General features: G+C 35.3%; 3 protein-coding genes across 3 annotated transcripts; 1 reads left to right on the top strand and 2 right to left on the bottom strand.

Annotated features, from left to right (window-relative positions):
* Positions 1–376: 376 nt before the first annotated feature.
* On the bottom strand, positions 377–4,605 carry LOC145221775 (selenocysteine-specific elongation factor-like). Its single transcript, XM_080088052.1, has 10 exons — positions 4,367–4,605; positions 4,039–4,184; positions 3,820–3,974; positions 3,557–3,703; positions 3,326–3,490; positions 2,792–3,186; positions 2,336–2,452; positions 2,156–2,270; positions 1,367–1,523; positions 377–837 (listed from the first exon to the last, which is right to left on the bottom strand). The coding sequence occupies exons 1-10, from the start codon at positions 4,489–4,491 to the stop codon at positions 665–667; spliced, it is 1,695 nt and encodes a 564-aa protein (XP_079944178.1). The 5' UTR covers positions 4,492–4,605; the 3' UTR covers positions 377–664.
* Positions 4,606–5,366: 761 nt separating this feature from the next.
* On the top strand, positions 5,367–8,426 carry LOC145209248 (tektin-4-like). The gene is made up of 8 exons (XM_080079515.1): positions 5,367–5,679; positions 5,819–5,942; positions 6,285–6,413; positions 6,537–6,607; positions 6,683–6,826; positions 7,040–7,262; positions 7,331–7,485; positions 7,961–8,426. The coding sequence occupies exons 1-8, from the start codon at positions 5,399–5,401 to the stop codon at positions 8,175–8,177; spliced, it is 1,344 nt and encodes a 447-aa protein (XP_079935641.1). The 5' UTR covers positions 5,367–5,398; the 3' UTR covers positions 8,178–8,426.
* Positions 8,427–8,812: 386 nt separating this feature from the next.
* Positions 8,813–18,804, bottom strand: LOC145232242 (ubiquitin carboxyl-terminal hydrolase 10-like). The gene is made up of 14 exons (XM_080096801.1): positions 18,573–18,804; positions 18,224–18,280; positions 18,025–18,049; positions 17,116–17,922; positions 16,881–16,972; positions 16,326–16,435; positions 14,767–14,908; positions 14,293–14,457; positions 13,953–14,071; positions 13,353–13,539; positions 11,510–11,657; positions 11,250–11,312; positions 10,805–10,926; positions 8,813–10,586 (listed from the first exon to the last, which is right to left on the bottom strand). Exons 1-14 carry the CDS (start codon positions 18,594–18,596, stop codon positions 10,521–10,523), a joined length of 2,127 nt encoding a protein of 708 aa, XP_079952927.1. The 5' UTR covers positions 18,597–18,804; the 3' UTR covers positions 8,813–10,520.
* Positions 18,805–19,021: the final 217 nt, after the last annotated feature.

Below are 19,021 nucleotides of genomic sequence, written 5' to 3'. Positions count from 1 at the left end.
TGCTAATTTTGTTCGATGCTTTATTAATATCATTGTAGTAAACTACTTAAACGAACAGACAGAAGTAATCTTGGGACCCATTTTCGGCGACAAGCGCATTTTTAGTATTTTCTGGCGTATAACGTGAAAAGTAAAGGGATAAAAAAACGGTTTGATTTATTTTTTACACGAGCTGGCATAACTTGGCATGACGCGAAAAGTTTCCCTCAAAAATATATATTTGCCTTCACGTTTAGTTTTTTTTAGGCTTGTTGCAGCCTAATTTTATTTTCTAATACTGAGAATGCCCATAAGTAGCGTAGAAATTTCATCCCATCTAGGCCAACAATATTCACAAACTACATTACTGCCCCAGGTCAGAAAGCAAACCTCCCGTAGTACGTCATTTTGTAATAAATAAAGGTTTGTTCATTAATTGATCACATAATGGTTCCTGCTGACCTTTATGATTATCGCAATTAATAAAATGTAATAATACGCAAGACATTACGTCAAATAAAAAACTGTTTGATTGTCCACTGTACGACAAAGTACTAATTACCAACGTAATTAGCGTTTTTGTCAGTTACATGCATAGAGTTCATGAACACATCAGAACAATGAAACAAAATCTTCCGAAACTTTAATATGGAACTTTTTCAACATCAAAATCTTATAAAATGGGTCAAGATTGCGTCATCTTTTTGCTTGGATCATATACGTAACGTTTGAAATTCATCGTAACATGAACAACTTTCCCTTCGCTATTGATAATTGCTTGTGGTTCACCCGCAGTCTTTTTCCTCGACTTTTTGCCTTTACCTGCCAATGCGGCTTTCGTTTCTTCGGACAAGCCAGCTGTTACACAAAAATAAAGGTAGAAAATGCCCAGTTTCAGTGTGTAATATGTGAACAAAGCTGCTACATGCGCCATTAAATAAGCAGTGTGTACAATCCCGCTAACAATGCATTGTCCCAGAGTGGTAAGCGGGCCTGAAATTGGGACCGGAACGCGACAAAAATAATGCCATGTGTGAAGTCGGGCCGATTTAAGCCCGTAATCCTGGTATTACTACTAACCATTGTTTGTATCAATGCAACATGCGCAATATCTTAACTTAGTTACAACAGCAAGACTGCGCTGGAAAAGTAACAAACGAGAGGTTTCAATCGTTGCACGAGAATACTTTCACTTTCGGTGCCACGGTTCTACCTGGTTATGCAAGTCTAAAGATAAATGTGTTTTGTCGTTTTATCCACGCCAACAAGCTATCTTACCGTATTTAACGTAAGACCGAACAACGTTTTATGTTTGATTTGATGCTGCAACATCAACTAGACTAAACGACAGCATAATTACTCTGATATTTACTCTTTATACACTTACTAGGTACTCTAACTTTTACTTTCCCGCTTAGTCCGAATGAGCCTTCAACAAGTCCCTGCTCTCCGCTCGACAAACTGACTTTTAATCCGGTAAAAAGTCCAACGTCCGTTTCCTTCTTCAGCAATCCTTTGCATATGACGTTATAATCGTCGTGAATCTGTCGGTTTGGATTTGCCACAGTTAAACTTTAATGGGATAGACTGGAGTACTTGGGTTATGTTTGGTTACAACAAACTTGTGTGCATTTGCAGTTTGAGTTTGTTGATATTTTGTATCGAAACTGTGAAAAATCGGATAACCAATAGGGGTCTGATATGGCAAAATCAAACCATACATTAATTTCACTTTAACAAGCCAATACCATAAAACAATCAGTTGCGTAAAGGCCTTGGTCCCACCAATGTTTTTAAATATACACATCTTCGGTCTCATAAACCATCGTGTATTGAGTCAAACAGTTTGGCCCAAATTGAGCTCTGGTTACCCCACTCGGTTCATTTTAGCAACAATTTCAAAGAATAAAGCAAACCGAAACCAAGCAAGTTGTAAAAAGTGTATTTCGTGTGTGTGCAAAGACCATGACCTAGAAGTTTTTATATGTTTTACGTACAAAAGTGGTTCCTATTTACTGTACTACTTTGCTTACCCTTTCAACTGCCCCTTCTCGTGTTTTATTCTTGTATACTTTCAGTTTGGGCAACAACATTTTGGAATACTCCTTATCCGTTAGAAGTTTTTATATGTTTTACGTACAAAAGTGGTTCCTATTTACTGTACTACTTTGCTTACCCTTTCAACTGCCCCTTCTCGTGTTTTATTCTTGTATACTTTCAGTTTGGGCAACAACATTTTGGAATACTCCTTATCCGTTATAGCTTCTACTATCTGGGCCCGGAAAGCTAGTCTTGAAAACGATCATGAGTAAATAAAAGGAATTTCAAACGACAAATTTAGTCTAAATCGTTGTACCTGCATTTATTTGCATGAATATCCGAATCGAGTTTGGAGCCGATGACAAGACTGTTAGGCCGACAAACAACTGGTTTTTCGAATTCTAGTAAGGCCCATTGCTTTAGTCCTTTGCCCCTAGAACAAACGATTATATCCTATTTTTAAAAATAAACGACGAAGTCCACTTTATTTACTTGTTTCACACATTTATCCAGGAATTTGCAGGTTACAAATTTATCATTTTTCTTGAAATAGGTCCTGTATTAAACAGCAGAAAGTTATGAAAAGTTGCTGTTCGCCTGCTTTGAAATTGGGGATAGGTGAAAAAGTTGACCTCAGGGTCTTAAGTGCGTGAATAAACCGAAATAGTGGACAAAATGTTTAATAAACATAGCCCTAATGTCACTAATTCGTTTTTATATTTAAACCATAATTAATTAGTTTAACATCATCGTAATGTCATACATCACTCACTTGATCAACTCGTCTTGATAAGCATAATCACGGCTAAAATCAAACATGTCAGTGACCGTTAGGCCCTCCACAGCGTCATCTAGCGGTTTACTTTCGTGGTTGGCGGCAGTACCGTCATCACCAAACCCAAACAAGGCGATTCGAGCCATGACTGTAGAATGTCCGATGGTCACGTGAAACTTCATTTTTGTTCGCACCTCACCACTAAAGTAATTTATTTTGCTTAAAGTGACGATGGCTGCGTAGAGAGTTGGCAGTGCGCCCGGCGAGCACACCAATCCCCGTTCCAATAGTTTGGGATCAAATTGTGTAACGCATATACCAGCTCTGTCTCCTTGCTTTACAGACTGTGTGGGCTTGTGAAACATTTGTATGGACTTTACTTTCTTGCATTCCTGCAAGATATGCTGGTTAGAAATTTGAATTGGGGCTTTAGTCACAGGCACAAATGCTTCTACCAGTAGAGAAAACTGTATTATGCTTTTTAGGACAAACAGGCCAATCAAGCCCAAACGGGGAGCATTTCTTACAAACCTGCACACTTGAAATTTCCACGGTGTTATTCACACAGACTTGGCCACTTAAAACAGTGCCTGTCATTACTGTTCCTTGTCCGCGAATAGAAAAACAGTGATCAACACTAAAAATAAATGGCCCCTCTGCTGATCTTTGTGGTACATAAGTATTTTGTTGCAACACCTATAAATACCAAACGCCATTTTACAAAACTGAAAACATAAGATAACATTTTTTGGCACATCTTACTTGAATAAGATTCGATATTCCTTCTGGCTCTTTACAGTCACTCTCACTTGCACCCGGATTTGCAGACACAGCTGTTATGGGACACCCCGCAAACTTGGTGCTCTCCAGTGTTTTTTGCATTCGTTTTGACATCTTTTCTATAGTAGCCTATATTGGACAAACAAGTCAGTTCAAAATGATAATACACATATTCACTGTTTAACAATTAATACTGATATATTTGGAGTTGAATAATGTTTAGATTTTAAAAGTGTAAAACTAACCACTTTTTTGTTTTCGGGTATAAGGTCAATCTTGTTTAAGACCACCAGCATTTTGTTGCATATAATTTCACCAATAATCAAGCACTCAGCTGTTTGGGTTTGAACTCCTTTAATCACATCAACCACCAGCACCATTAAATCAATAATTTGTGCACCTAAATTGTACAAAAAAAAGTATGAAAAAATATGCATGCCAGGAAAACTGGCTGAAATACTTACCCCCAATAATTGTTCTAATTAGTGAAGCATGGCCAGGACAATCAACCAGTGTGTATTGTAGTTTTTTGTACTTTCCATCTTTTAAATGATCAGGAAGGTCTATTGTAAAAGAAGAAAATCCCAAGTCCAGAGTGATACCTCTTTCCCTAAAAACATAGTGACATTGTAAGAGATTTAGTAGAGTAATGATTAAATCAAATTCTTCGGTGTTTATGTAATATGTCTAATTAAATGTAGGAAATTATTTCTTGGTTATTTTTAAATACCTATTTGCAAACTCATTTACTTTGTATCAATTTTTCTGATTCCTTATAAAACGCTTTCTTACTTGCTTTGTGGATTTTTGTCAAATGCAGCAGTGGATGCAATCGTGCTTAGAGCTTTAGAAAGTGATGTTTTTCCACTGTCTACATGGCCCAACATGCCAATGTTAAAGTTAAGTGTCTCCTCCATCGCTTAATTACCACAGCTACGATTATTACTGTCAAAATATGGCAACGAAACGTGCCCAAGCAAACGTAATCATTGTTTACAAACTCTTCAAACCAACACGCTGCAAGACATATGGCTAAAGTGTGTTTGTTCAACCGGAACGGATTTTTTTGTCATGACTCGGCGAATCTAAAAAAATCAATATGCGTTTAATGTAAAGCAATTCTGTGGTCTTTAAAACTCAAAAGATTGCACGAAGTTTGTCAAATTATCCTTGTTAATTTAAAAAAATTATGCAAAGCCCCTTTTTGATAAAAAAATAATAAGTGAGGTTCTTCTTTAAAAATGTAGCCTGGACGCCGTTGCTATGGGCACAATGTAGCTGTGTTTTGGTGTCATACGTGCTTGGTGTTGTTTTACCGGGAGTTATGTGCGCTGATGAGCAGGAGATTAATCAGCATAGACAGTGTATCTCGTTCAGTAGTATTTTGTAAGCATAACGTTAAAATAAATACTAGTGAATTCTCCAATAATTTCGTGAATTTAGTGCAAACCTCTGTTTATTAGTACAGTTGCAAATTTCATGCATTTTGTACATTCGAAACATAAAAAAACTAAATGGAACATCAGTTAATAGCCACCCCAATACTACCAACTTGATGAATAGCCTCTTTCATGTTTTGTTGAAAATATGTGATGTTTAAAATTTTGTTGAAGTTAAAACAATCTAATTCTTTGACTGCACAGTATATTTTTAGTTTAAATCAATTGCAAATAAATTCTTGCTGTAAAAACCTGAGGTTAAACCTAAAAAAATGTTAGAGAAATAAAACTGTAGATCAAATGCAGAATAAAGTGCAAGTAATCTTTCCTTTTTTATTGGGATTTTTAGACTTTTGTAATATATGTACTAAACTATACTGAAAAAATGGCAGCAGTTGAGGTTCTTCTTAAGGCAGAACCTGCTCCAAACACGGTTCCAGTGAACACCTTGGGTGTAAAGGAGCACACCATTCCTATTAATACAGGGGCATACACTTCTCATGGGCAACCCACTGCTGGTTTTCGAACTGCCAAGTATACCCCAGAAGAATGGCATCAAAACAACTACTCCAAATTCTACCAGTCATTCACTGACCGTGATAATGCTGAGAGAATCCAGCATGAGTCAAAGAAGTTGGCAAATGAAACCCTTGCCTTGACTAATAGGTACATTTTTGTTGGTTCTAATAATACACCTGTTTCCATATGATAAAATGAAGAAACTTTCTTACACAAACTGCAATGTGACACTTAGAATAAGCTCTGTTTGCTACTTAAACTTATGAACATGCATTTATATCAACAGAACCCAGGCTGATGTCACAAAAAAACTTGGGGAAAGAATTCATGACATTAACTTCTGGAAGTTTGAGCTGCAAAGAGAAATTGATGATTTGATTGCAGAGACTGAACTTCTTTTCCAACAGAAAGTATGTTTATGACAAAAAAATGAATGAACCTATCTTTTTTATTTCTGCATGTAAATCAGCTATCTTGCAGCCATGTGCCACAAATTAGCCCTTTTTATTGTATAACTCTCATCTAATGTTTGAGGACTAGATGACAAATGTGGTTGTATATATATACCTGACAATGCTAGGACCTCTTTTGATTATTTGTTTCCCACAGCAGTTTCACTTATCTCATTTAAGATGCTTATTAGTTTCTTTTAATATTTTTTTGGTATTGTTAGTGTGTAATGTGTGTCCCAAAATGTTTGTTAATTCACTGCAACCAAAAGTTTTAAGAACCCATAATGTGAATTATTGTAGGTACGACTTGAGAAAGCATTGGATGCAACTGAGATACCAATGCAAATTGCAACTGACAACTTGGAATGTAGATTCAGAAGACAAGGACCTGATCTAGTAAAAGACAACACAGAAATACAGTTGCTGCGGGCAAGTTTATCTTTTTTGCTGGATTGCTGTATTGAGTTTTTAATGTAATAAAGACAAACCCTAACCTTTGGTGGTATGTTTTAATGTATCAGCACTATTATACCTCCTCTAATCTTATTTTAGGAGGTTGACTTGCTTAAATCAGTCCAGGACTTGCTAAAGAGGACGATTGATCAGACAAAGAACCAGATTAGGTTGGTTAAAAGTTCACTAAAGTTTGTTTTACTTTAAAAAATTTCGTTTGTTCAAAAAGCATTTTACACATACAGGATGAATCGTGATGCAAAGCAGAACCTGGAAATGGATTGGAGTGACAAGCTTGATGCTCACAATATTGATGACAAATGTGGTCGCCTTAACAACCAATCAACTGACATTCAGTATTATCCAAATTCTGCCAAGTTTGAAGACAAGTAAGATGTCTACAAATTACTTTTATTAGTTGAGTTAAGTTCAAAGTTATTTACCCTTTATAAAAATATGCACAAAGAGATTATAAAACAGTAAAATTGGGTGTTAAAATCCTTGGGTAAAATAGAAATGGTTTCAGCGTAAGAAGTAAATATTCTGCCTAAATGGCACCAATCCATCATTTAAATTGAGATTATAATGTTTTCATTTTGCAGCTCTTCAACTCCAGAAACTTGGGCTCAGTTTACTCATGACAACATTGTACGTGCTGAGCGTGAGAGAATGGCATCCATCAATTTGCGATCATTGATTGACAATGTCTTGCACGACACATCTGATGACTTACGTGAGCAGTGCAACTCGGTCAACGAGGCATTTGCCAAACGAGTGGAGGAAATGAATGATGCCAAGACCAAACTGGAAAATCATCTTCAAAAGGTTGACAATGGTTTGGTATATTTCCAATTGGTAACTCAGGTCATTTTCACAATTTATTTTGTTTTTAGGTTTTGATTGAGATTGGCAACCAAGAAAAGAACATTGCCATGCTGAAACAAGCCATATTTGACAAGGAGGCACCAATGCAAGTGTCACAAACCAGACTTAATCACAGAACTTATCGTCCAGCAGTTGAATTATGCAGAGACCCTGTTCAATACAGGTAAGGAAACTCTGTTTTTCATTTGTTGATTTCATGGTGGCCTATATGGTGGGACTTTAGACATTTTGTAAAGAATCAAATCTAAGGATTCAGGTATTTTTTACGATTAATTTACTCTAAAGAAATCAAATCATGAACAGTAAAATTTTGTCAGGCAGAGATGGAACAATATTTCATAACATGTCTGATCATTGCGTTGAGAACAGTAAAGAAATTTAACTAAATTGTTTTGAAGGATTGGGTTTCGGTCAATTAAAACTACCAATCCTATCACAAGCTCTTCATTAATGGTAGAGCTGCAACATCTTCTACATCAACTAATTGTCACCACCACTTTCTAATGTCAAAATACATCTTTTTGGGGCTTGCTGATCTTTTTAGGGATATTAGTTCACAATGCTTTTATTTATTCACTGAATCAAACTCAGCATCTATGAAAGCAAGTAGCAAGTATCGATTACAAAATATTTTACAGGCTGGTTTCAGAGGTTGGTGAAATCACAGAGAGTATTGAAAACTTGAAATTCCGGCTGGCTGAGGCAGAGCGATCCCTGCACGAGCTTGAAGACACCAGAATGTCACTGGAAAAGGAGATTGCGATCAAGAGCAACAGTTTGTTTATTGATAGGGAGAAGTGCATGACCATTCGCACACGTTATCCAACAGTCATCAAGTTGTCTGGATATCAGTAATGCTTTTGTGTGAACTGTTTAAAATAAAACCAACAAAAAGATTGATTTCATGTAAAGATTCGATGCTGTTTTAAGAATGTGCCCCACACACTGCTCTTTGCAGCTGCCAAAAATATCCTGCCTAGCTTGGCATAAGTGTTTGCTTGGGTCATTTAAAAGAATCACTGGTGTGCTTTTTGTGATGAGATTAGATTTACTGCACTTCTTGCTTTCCGATTTGTAAAAATAAACTTCACACATCCTGCACAAGATTTGCAGTACAATTTAGACAGGCGAAGAAGACACTTTTCTAATGTGGTTTAATATCAAAACAGTTTTAGTAATATCTGTTTCAGAATGTACGTTTGCATTTATTAACATACAACTTTTTAGTTTAGTGATCTTTAAACTTAGGGCCACAGTACTGTAATATTACAGTAAAAAATGCATTGCAGCTATCAGGCTTGCAAAATTTCTACTATGTGTGTCCCTAAACTTGTGTTGGTAAGATTTCAAAACTTCAAGAACCACTAGTTTAGTTTACTACTTAGATATTTTCATCAAATTTCTCAAATAATCCACAGGACAGGATCTATACATTTGCACTGCACCGAAGAGTCTAACTTCTAAAACTGACAACTAAACATTTTCATTGGTTTGCCCACACACGCACAGATTTTATTTGCATCAATTGCGAACCATTTTACTTTCACTGCGATCCTGCTTAAGCAATCACAGCAAAGCTATGTACATTTACAAGCAAGGGTTGCAGTCAAAATAGAAGCCTGGCATACTTTCAGAGACATGCAATGTGATTGTGGGCATGCTTCCTTCTATTGATTTAAGCTGACAGCACATATAGTGTTTTTAAACTATGGTGATGCAACAAATAATTATGTGCTGAAAATTGTTAAGGTGGATCGTGTGTTCATAGGCCAACCATACGGTATCCTATGTCAAGTATTGTTTGTGGTCGAACATTTAAACCAGTTGCATAAGACCTATGCCTTCAAAAGCACAGCAGATATAGAATTAAAGATGCAGTTGCGAAAAAACAAAAACACACAATACGTGCACACAAGTATTTGGAATTGATTGTTCGCTAATTACTGTGTACTGACTAAATTACAATAATATCAAGTAGAAGCTCTAATTTTGTGTTGTTATAAATTTAATATGCATATGCTAATCTGAATTTTATAATGTTATTCGAGTAATACATGTCTTGGCTTTAGAGCCCCTGCAAATTGTACATGTCAATGATTGCTTGAAAAGGCTCAACAACACTTAAATCAAAACAAAAATTGAATTTTTAAGCAAATAAACTGAAGATGAACAAGGCTCATTGCAAAGCAGAGTAAAGGGACACACACATGGATAGAGGGATTATGACCTGACAAGTTTTTGGGCATTTTTCCCAATTTATGCTTCTTTGTTTGTTAGGTATCCCATTCGTGTTTACACGAAATAAACTGTGTACTCCAAACAGTGCAAATTTTAAACTATTTCTAAATGATTTGGTGCGTGGTATTTGCTTGTCCAACAAAACAGCAGTGGTACTGTCATGATAAATATATGACAAAACAGGTTGTCATAATGATCTACTGCAGGTCACGTTTTCAACAAACAAACCAGTTTAACATACATAACAAAGCACATTGAGTTGTTAACATTTGTGAGACCTGCAATGAATCAAACAGATAAGCATACCTGTGACACATACTTTAAAATTAGCATTGACATTATTACGTTGTGATAACATTTACAATCTTGGTTTATAGAGTTGCTGTCAATATAGAAAACCAAGTCAACCAAATAGTGGTTGAAAAACAATATGAGATGTCATGTCATGGCCCTAGTGATTTTGATTTGCCTGCAAACAGATATCTACTTTGCTTTATAGCCTGTATTGAAATTTAAAGCAATAAAACCGTTAAAGCATTGCATTAAATACAGTAAGTTTTAAGAATTACAGAGAATCAGCAGTCAGTTTAAGAGTTGTAGAATCAAAAGTTAATCAAATATTAATAAAATCTTAGTTGATATAAGCAGAAGAACATTTCGTTCTGATTTTTTTTGGTAAATGTTTACATTAAATTAACCTAAACATGACATCATCACAATGGAGCCATGCTTGTAGACTTTGTACAACAGAAATAACACAGTACTTGCAAATGTTGGAACAAGCAACAAACAATACAAAACAATTATTATATATTTCAGGGATATTTCTCTTCTCAGAAATGAGGAGGTTTGCAACATTTGAAAGATTTGGTTTGTAGCAAAGAAAACAAAGATTAGCAGCTTTTTGAAACCATGGGCTTATTCGATGTCAATCATCAGGCTAAACAGGATTTTAACATTTCATCCAAGATCTGTTCTTCGATAATACAGAAGATATGCTGTCCTCATTGGGCTGTGTCTTGTCACCTGAAAAACAAGATTAACAATTCATAATCATGCTTTCATATCCACCACTATTTGCCTTGTTGGAAGGTAATGTAATACAGTCCCACTAATAATGAAAGAGTTAATCACCAAATAGTTTTTTCAATGCCCAAATTAATTTGGCCTTGACAATCGAAGAAAATGTTATCATTTAAAAATTTTATCCACCACGTTTATTTTTTACAAATCTTTAAATTTACCTCAGAATTTGTAACTGTCCGAATGCTCTGATCATCAATGCGCAGCCATGAACTTACACCAATGTGAAAAACATCAGTAGAGTAATGTCCACCAGTTGCTTTGTCTCCATGGTGATACAAAACTAAACACAATATGTTAAGCTTCACTCATAAAACCATCAAAATTGCAAAAAGGGTCGATTACTGAGTATTATTTTATGTTATGAGTTTGCAAAATCTTTTAATCTTACAAAATAGTTTAGCATGTGTCCATACAAGCTAATCATCATTGTACCTTTTTGTTATTGTTTCATCATGCAAATAATCTTTTTTATTCAAAACAAGTAAATATCTCCGAAAATTGTTACCACCTGTTACAATAGTTTTGTGGATACATGTGACATCATATTTCCATACATGCATTATAAAACATATCACTTAGTTTCAGTTTGTCACCAACATTTACCTGCAAACAGTTTGTATGATCTTTGTGATAGACCAAGTTTGCGTCCAGACTTGGAAAGCAGATCTGTTAAGACCAAAAATACGACAATCATAGCACAAAAAAATCCATGATAGACAAGTAAATACAAAAGGTACTATATAGTAACTAGTAAGTGTACGTAACAAATAGTACAACAAAAACAAACTTTTATGTTTTACAAATAACAGTTTTAGGTTGAATGCTGTCAAACATTCTGAAAGCTTAAGGGCACAATTTATTACCTTTGGCAACAACGAGTTCAGTTTTGTATTCCATGCGTTTATCAATCTTTTTCAGACCCCCATTCTTGTCATAAACAAAGCGTTTGAGGTGCAAAATAAGAATTGGGGGCAACACTTCCAAGGTTTGCTGTCTGGATGCATCATCATCCTAAAAATGTAACGAATGTCTCAGTGTACGAAAGTTACAACTACTGATTGTATGAAACTTGGTACAATGAAAACGTTAAATAACGATTAAAAAAGTAGTAAGAATCGCATTGTAGGTTTTTGACATTGTTCAAAAACAAATTATAATAGTAAAAAATCTAAATAGTAGCTCAGAGCAGATTTTTTTACCCAGAAAAACAAGAAAAAAACACTTGAAAAATATATTTTGCCCTAAAAAGATAATTTAACTAGAATAGTGGTTTTCCTATATATTGCCGGGTTATATATACTACATCATATTTAATGATGTACCACATATACCATTTACTATATTTATAATGGATATATATTTGGCACCTCCATTTCATTGGGTCCCTATCTTTTTCCTGGCACTAATGGGTCCCCACACATATGCATATGCGATTTGGTAACAGTAAAAATAGGGCACAATCACTGTTAGATATTTACCAATTTACTATACACATCATTTGATCTACACATATGATTGTTTTTGCAAGCAAAAACGAATGGGTCCCCACACGTGCGTTTGTGCAGAATTATGGTAAACAAACATCCTGGTTATTTTTAGATTTATAAGGACAAACTTAACCAACTTTAGCCTTAACCCAAAAAGTTTTGTCCGTATTGTTTTTGTATCATTATTGTCATATAATTACAAAAAAAAGCAGTAAATAAGAACAGGAAAAATACTTTCAATTTAATCCCATGCTTTGACCTTGATATTGATGTCAAGGTCAGTTTTTAAACACAATTTTCCGAAACTGAAAATGTGCTTGATAACTTAATAAAACGACTTAGCATAGCTGCGCAAAAACAGCTGATTTCTAATCACCGACACGACTGCCTCAAAACGTCCGTCCGGACGTCAAGCAGACACTCTCGCCGCATTCACCCGCCTTAATCGTAAACAAGTGAATTACTCCCTTGAGAGTTGAGACTTTTATCTTACTGAGAAAATGATCACGTAACGACTGCGTTCATGCGTGAAGCAGAGGCATTTTTTCTATGCGCCACTATGGTCAATCACTCCCATTGCATCAGCTGTGCACAGAGCGTCAGGCAAATGCGGTCCTGACGTCATACACATCGCCTGTCCCTTGGGGGTAAAGGGGTGAAAATGGATAGATACAACTTCAAGTTACAAAATACTTTAAAATACGCTGCAATGTACCAATCAAAAAGTATGAAACTCCAGAATCATCTGCTTTAGCAAGTATAACCGTTTTAAAAATTTCACGTTTTGGGGGGCTGTGGGTGAACCGAGGGATCCAACGGGGTCAAAATTCACATGGACCATCTTTAGACCAATATCTATAATGTGTGTAAATATGAAAAAGTTTGAACCATTCTTTCTTGATCAAAACGTGGGAACAAATCCGCGTTAAAAATTTTACGTTTTGGGGGGCTGCGGGTGAACCAAGGGGTCAAAATTCACATGGACCATCGTTAGACCCATATCTGTAATGTGTGTAAATTTGAAAAAGTTTGAACCATTCTTTCTTGACCAAAACGTGGGAACAAATCCGCGTTAGAAAGAAAAAAAGAAAAAAAATATATATATATAGACAAAAACAATATGTGTCCCCTTCAGGGAAGGGGACCCATAATGATCATAAAAATACTTTTAGCAACACTAAGTCGCTCTTTGTTCTTGTAACATTTATTGAATACATACATTTTTTTCATTTTGAAAGTTTTCTTTTCCAGTTAAAGATATCAAGGCATCATCAACAGACCAAGAGTGATCACTTGGGACATCAAGTGGCAGTGAAAAGAATGGCTCGAGAGAAACAGAAATTTTCTGTCCAGGTCGAAAAACAGATGTGCACAGCTCACCACGGAACATTGCAGATATTGGTGTTCTGCAATAAAGTTTAGTAAAATAGAAAAAAAACTCAAAAAACAGAAACCTTTTATATGTTAACCACTGTTCATTATATAAGCGTAGATTAGTGCTTCTCATGTCAGACCATTTGCCTAAACAAAGCTTTTTACAGATGGTAAAAAATGGTTATGTAATGCGAACAGTGTTAATGTATGTTGTACAGTGATCTCACAAAGACCCTCAGCACTGAAAAAAGATTTATGGTTAAGAAATAGATTTACTGTTGATGGCACTAAAACATGCATTGTAACTATACAAAGTTTTGGCTAATAAAGTCTGAACATTTTTAAAGGTTTTTAACAACAAAAACTGTGATGAAGCTACCCTACACCAACAATAGCAACAAAATACCAAACCCCTTAAAAAATCTCAAAACAAAACATCTGTTACCTAGTGATATCAGCACGACGAGTAACAGCACTTCTATTCTTTTTTGTGGTAACAACTTCTTCCCATTCTTCTTCCATCATGTCACTGGTGCCATTGACCATTTCTTCGTAAACAGGAATCTAACAAAAACAATCATTTTAATTGATAGACATTATTAAAAAACGTGTAACAATAATGAGCAAGCAAACATCTAAGCATGCAAAAATAAAACAAATCTTAAATGTAGTAAATTAGGTATGAAAGCTTTTATAAATGCCATTAACAACAGAAGTATGCTTGCAATAAATAATACAATACGAGTGAAAGCAGAAATCGTTATGCTAGTAAAGAGGCAACTAACATCATATTGAAGTTCATTGTCATGTTCGATTACACCATTTTTTGTAACAGGAGGATCTGACGAGGTCATGGTTGATTGATTTCTGAGGTTTAGCAGTTTTGTCATCTCCTCATGTAAACCATTTAAAACACAAGTTTGAAATTCTTCTGCATCTTCTTGACGGCCCTGACATTTGTAAACATGTTTTAGTAAAGAAATTGGCACTGTCAGCAGAAACATTAGGCCTAGTGAGGTCAAGAAAGGAAAAAAAAAGTCAGCCAAGTTTGTTTTTTCATAAACAGAAAAATATCTTGTCTGGTTATACGGAATAATTAATGTCTGATGCAATTCAACAGTAAAAGATTTCCTGCTTAGTTTCTTTTACATTAATGCTTTCAAACTCCTGTATTTGTGCACTATAATGCTATTACATTATTTGCTCCTGCTATTGTAGTTTGTATCTCAATTTCCAATAGTCTAAGTGTAAGACAATACCTTTTCAGAGAGTGTGGACTTAATGACACTCAGCATGTCATAAATGTAACGAGGTTCGAATGGTGGCCCTTGCCTAACATCTTTGCTGGATTGGTAGCCTTTCTTACTTGAAAGAGGTCTAAATTCGGATGCAAGGTGGACACTAAAAACAATAAAAAAAATTCAATAAATAATGAAAACTGCCAAGAAAACAATCTTCAAAAACAAAATTTGTATAGAATACAAATAATAACAGCAACTAGAAGGGTGGCTTAGCACATATTGCCCTTGCACATACACTATACCCTATTTTAAAAGATTAATATACTTCCTTTACATATTTTACACTGGGTCCCATATCATCCACTGTCTTTTATAACGTTGGTTGTTTCTGCGAGCAAAAACTCATGGGTCCCCACACATGCAAAGTTGTAGATAATGCATTTCAATAGATAACAAATTAACAATGAGTAAGTTTGGTATTGTTAAGACAAACACAGTGATTGGTACTGTGCATATTTAAATATGCTATATGGAGTACAAACTGTTTAAATTAAAAAACTCATTTTAGGGGGCTAGTAGGGTAACTGGAGGTTCAACACACACAAACTTAAAAAGTAGGAAACCACAATGACTCAATCAATAGTACCGCAAAATTTCAGTCTCTGCCAACGTTTAAAATTTCAACCACTAGATGTGTTTTGAGCAACAACCGTTAATGTTTCTGACATCAAAGGGCTGTTAACAACCCCCGAACTGCCATGGCGCAAAAATGTCCACCAAGCAACCCACTAAGTCACATACGAGTAACATACAACTGGTTGCCCTTGTAACACTATTGTGCAACAGAAATCTTTCGTTTGTGGTGCCCAGTAACATACAAATACGTTTACACTTTGGGGGCTTGTGGGGTAAATGTTAGGGCTACGGGGTTGAACAGAACAATCGACACCTATAAATGGCATACAAGCTATCCAAATTTTAGCCAATTCTGACATTTGTTTACAAACTCACCCATTTTAGGGGGGTAGCAGGGTAAATACTAGGGTTATCCGGACAAACAAAGTGGGATGCACATCTATATAACTATATCTACCATCTGTATAAGTTTCAGCCACATCCATCAAACATTTGATGGAAAAACGAGTCGGACAAACTTTGGGGAAAAAAGACCCATTTTAGGGGGCTAGCGGGGTAAATACTGGGGTTATCAATGAAAACAAAGTGGGATGCACATCTACATAACTACATCTACCATCTGTGTAAATTTCAGCCAAATCCATCAAACATTTGATGGAAAAACGAGTCGGACAAACTTCGGGCAAAAAATACCCATTTTAGGGGGGTAGCGGGGTAAATACTGGGGTTATCAACAAAAACAGAGTGGTATGCACATCTGCATAACTACATCAACCATCTGTGTAAATTTCAGCCAAATCCATCAAACATTTGATGGAAAAACGAGTCGGACAAACTTTGGGGAGAAAAAAAAATGAAATAAAAAAACACAAATAAAAAAACACAATTTGAGTAAAATCAATATGTGTCCCCATCAGGGAAGGGGACCCATAATTACTTACAAGCTGTCCAGGATAGGTGTTGATGTTTTTCTTCTTTTATCAGATGGGATTACAGGCAAACACTTCAGAAGCTGAAACAAAGGTGGGCATACAAGCAATGCTTGTAACGTCTGTTAAAATTGTTGTCAAGGATTTAGAACTGATTTTAAAATGCTAATGAACTATCTGGTTATGAGGAGTTTCAATATAAGATTGAAGCAAAAGGTGGAATGTCCTGTAATCAGACACCTGACATATATATAGCTAAGAACAAACATTTAGACTGCACATGAATTTAGACCTAAAACTGAACCAGTTCTTTGCTCAAGCGATAATGAACTACTTAAGTGGTACTTAATTACTTTTGTTAGTGGTGCAATGTTTTTTTACCTTTTTTTGAGGTTTTACTTTAAATAAAAAACAGCTATCTAGTTTAAAAACAAGTACTTCAATCTTTACAGCTTTAAATTTGAACTACTATCAGCAGGTCACAAGACATTTGAAACAAGTCACACTGATAAACATGAACTGTTTATTTTCAGTCACTTTCAACCTCCTAATTTCACCAAAGGATACAGCATTAATGTAACACCAATTGCTGATGTTCATCAAGCCCCTGGGTATGAATGCTTGAGGTTTGTATATCAGATCAAGGTTGTCAAGCCTTTCTGCAATAAAATTTTTAATACATGTAAAAAATTGGGTTGTATTACATTATTTTCATCTTCTGTTCACAGGCCTAGTATTAAAATTTTGTTAGTGTTTGGTGATTTTTTTTTTCAACTAATACAAACCGGGCTGGTAAAGTTACCTGCAAGCATTTCCGCATCTGGATCTTCATTTGTTTCGACATAAGTTACAGCCTTATCAACCTTTAATGTAGTTGTAGTTTTAAAATTGTTGTTGTTGCTGCTTTTAGCAGGAGCAGTTTTAACACTTTTTTGAGCTTTTGTCTTTGAAACTAGATTTTCATCAGTTTGTTCTTTGGCTTTTCCATTAAAAGTCTGAACAGAGGCATCACCCTTGCTGCGAAATAGTCCAGCCCAGGAGGTTTTAACTGCTTGATCAGCAGATATGTCTGTTTTATTTACTGTGAGTTCAGGCTCATCAACATCCCCTGTTTTGTCTTTTGTAGTCCTTTCATCTTGTGAATTACTAAATTCATTTTCTTCATAATTGTCAAGAAGATCATTGGGTTCTTCAGCCCAATCAAGTTTTTCAACTTTGTCGAAGCTTTCAAATGGCTTCACTTCTGCATTTTGTTCTTTTGTGTCTTCTTGTAGAACCTCATTCTGCTGAGACCCTTTGATTAAATCGGGAAGCTCACTTTCGGTTTGTTTCCTATGGGATTCTTTTGTGCCACACACTGGTTCTGGGACAGTTTTCTGTGCAGCTGAACTCCCCAACTTGGCAATGTCAACATTTGTGTTTCCGGACACTGTTTCTGTGCCAGTATCTTCTTGTATATCATGTATTCCATTGCACAGTGCATCTGTATTTTTCTTTTGAACGTTTTCAGCTTTTCTTGCCTCAATATTTTCAATACCTTGCGCCTGAGTATTTTCAGTAGGTATGTCACATGCGAGATCTTCAAACCCAAATGAAATTTGAGAGCAATCTATTCAAAATTTAATTAATAATGCTGTTAAATTTGAAACCAATTAAAAATACAGAACATATTACTGCACATTTGTGTTTTACACCATTTGAAAAGACATACCTTTTTCTGGCCATGATGTTGGAAACTGCAAACACAACATTTCAAGATGAAAAAAAGGTTTATGGGAATAAAAGTTCATTTATACATTAGTTTAGATAGTAAAACTATTTTAGTACGTTTTATGCATACAAATGGTAATATTAGGTCTATGAGCAAATTTTGTTTTGGCATGGGTTACTTAAAAATTATAAGAACTCACCTCAACACATGTATCATAGATATATGTCTGTCTCAACTTCAAATCAACATCTCCAAACTGAAACAATTGTTTTAGAAGTTTAATTAAACAACATTTTTTCGAATAAATTCCTACACAAATGTAAATTGTTTGGATTTTCACACAAAACAACGGTTAAAGAGCATTTCAAAGCCATTTTTATCATGCCAGTGCAACTTCATTACTGTTAGAGCTAACTGCATTGAGATTGAATACACTTAACAACAAAGTTAGCTAATCTTTGTTAACCAAAGTTTTGGAATTCTTAAAACCAAAGGTCTATAAATACATTTTCACAGACTTGCAAGTGTGAAATTAAAAAGGCACCCACCTCTATTTTGCAGTTTGCATCCATTTAGCAAGACAAAAATCCTTTTCCAAAAAGTGACAAATTGTAATTACGCACGTTGGTGTATATTTACTTGTGTGTTTGAAAGCTGCTGATTACATTGTGTACTCCAAAATGTTGTTTTAAAATACCACCACTTTCAAAACATTCTTATTCTAAGGTTACCACCTGTCAGCAAATCATCCCTTGGATTGCCGCAAAAAACGTATGCAGCAATTATATTGGTGTAGGTCTTGTTTTTACAAGCGCAGGGACTCAAGTTAGACAACTGTTAAAAATGATTAAGGCTTAAACACTCTGTTTAGTAAATCATACTTCAACAATTACATTGTTATTAATCGATCAAAATTGATAACTTTAAAGCCGGCAAACCAAAGCACAACACCAAAAACCCCATTAGCTGCTTGATCGGCGTTTTTAATTTATTCCTA

The sequence above is a fragment of the Phallusia mammillata genome, chromosome 1 (genome assembly GCF_965637545.1).
Source record: "Phallusia mammillata chromosome 1, kaPhaMamm4.hap1.1, whole genome shotgun sequence".
Taxonomy (NCBI): Eukaryota; Metazoa; Chordata; class Ascidiacea; order Phlebobranchia; family Ascidiidae; genus Phallusia; species Phallusia mammillata.
The sequence above is the reverse complement of the archived record's forward strand: the minus strand, read 5'-3'. Positions and strand labels throughout refer to the sequence as shown.

Excerpts from the sequence above, each read along its gene's own strand:
- LOC145221775 (XM_080088052.1), bottom strand. The coding sequence starts at position 4,491 with ATGGAGGAGACACTTAACTTTAACATTGGCATGTTGGGCCATGTAGAC. Across the intron at positions 3,491-3,556 it reads GAATATCGAATCTTATTCAA|GTGTTGCAACAAAATACTTA; the intron begins GTAAGATGTGCC and ends TGGTATTTATAG. Across the intron at positions 2,453-2,791 it reads TATCAAGACGAGTTGATCAA|GGGCAAAGGACTAAAGCAAT; the intron begins GTGAGTGATGTA and ends CGTTTGTTCTAG.
- LOC145209248 (XM_080079515.1), top strand. The coding sequence starts at position 5,399 with ATGGCAGCAGTTGAGGTTCTTCTTAAGGCAGAACCTGCTCCAAACACG. Across the intron at positions 5,680-5,818 it reads ACCCTTGCCTTGACTAATAG|AACCCAGGCTGATGTCACAA; the intron begins GTACATTTTTGT and ends TTATATCAACAG. Across the intron at positions 7,486-7,960 it reads AGAGACCCTGTTCAATACAG|GCTGGTTTCAGAGGTTGGTG; the intron begins GTAAGGAAACTC and ends AATATTTTACAG.
- LOC145232242 (XM_080096801.1), bottom strand. The coding sequence starts at position 18,596 with ATGGATGCAAACTGCAAAATAGAG. Across the intron at positions 16,973-17,115 it reads AGATGCGGAAATGCTTGCAG|AAAGGCTTGACAACCTTGAT; the intron begins GTAACTTTACCA and ends ATTTTATTGCAG. Across the intron at positions 16,436-16,880 it reads ATTGGTGTTACATTAATGCT|ACGTTACAAGCATTGCTTGT; the intron begins GTATCCTTTGGT and ends CAATTTTAACAG.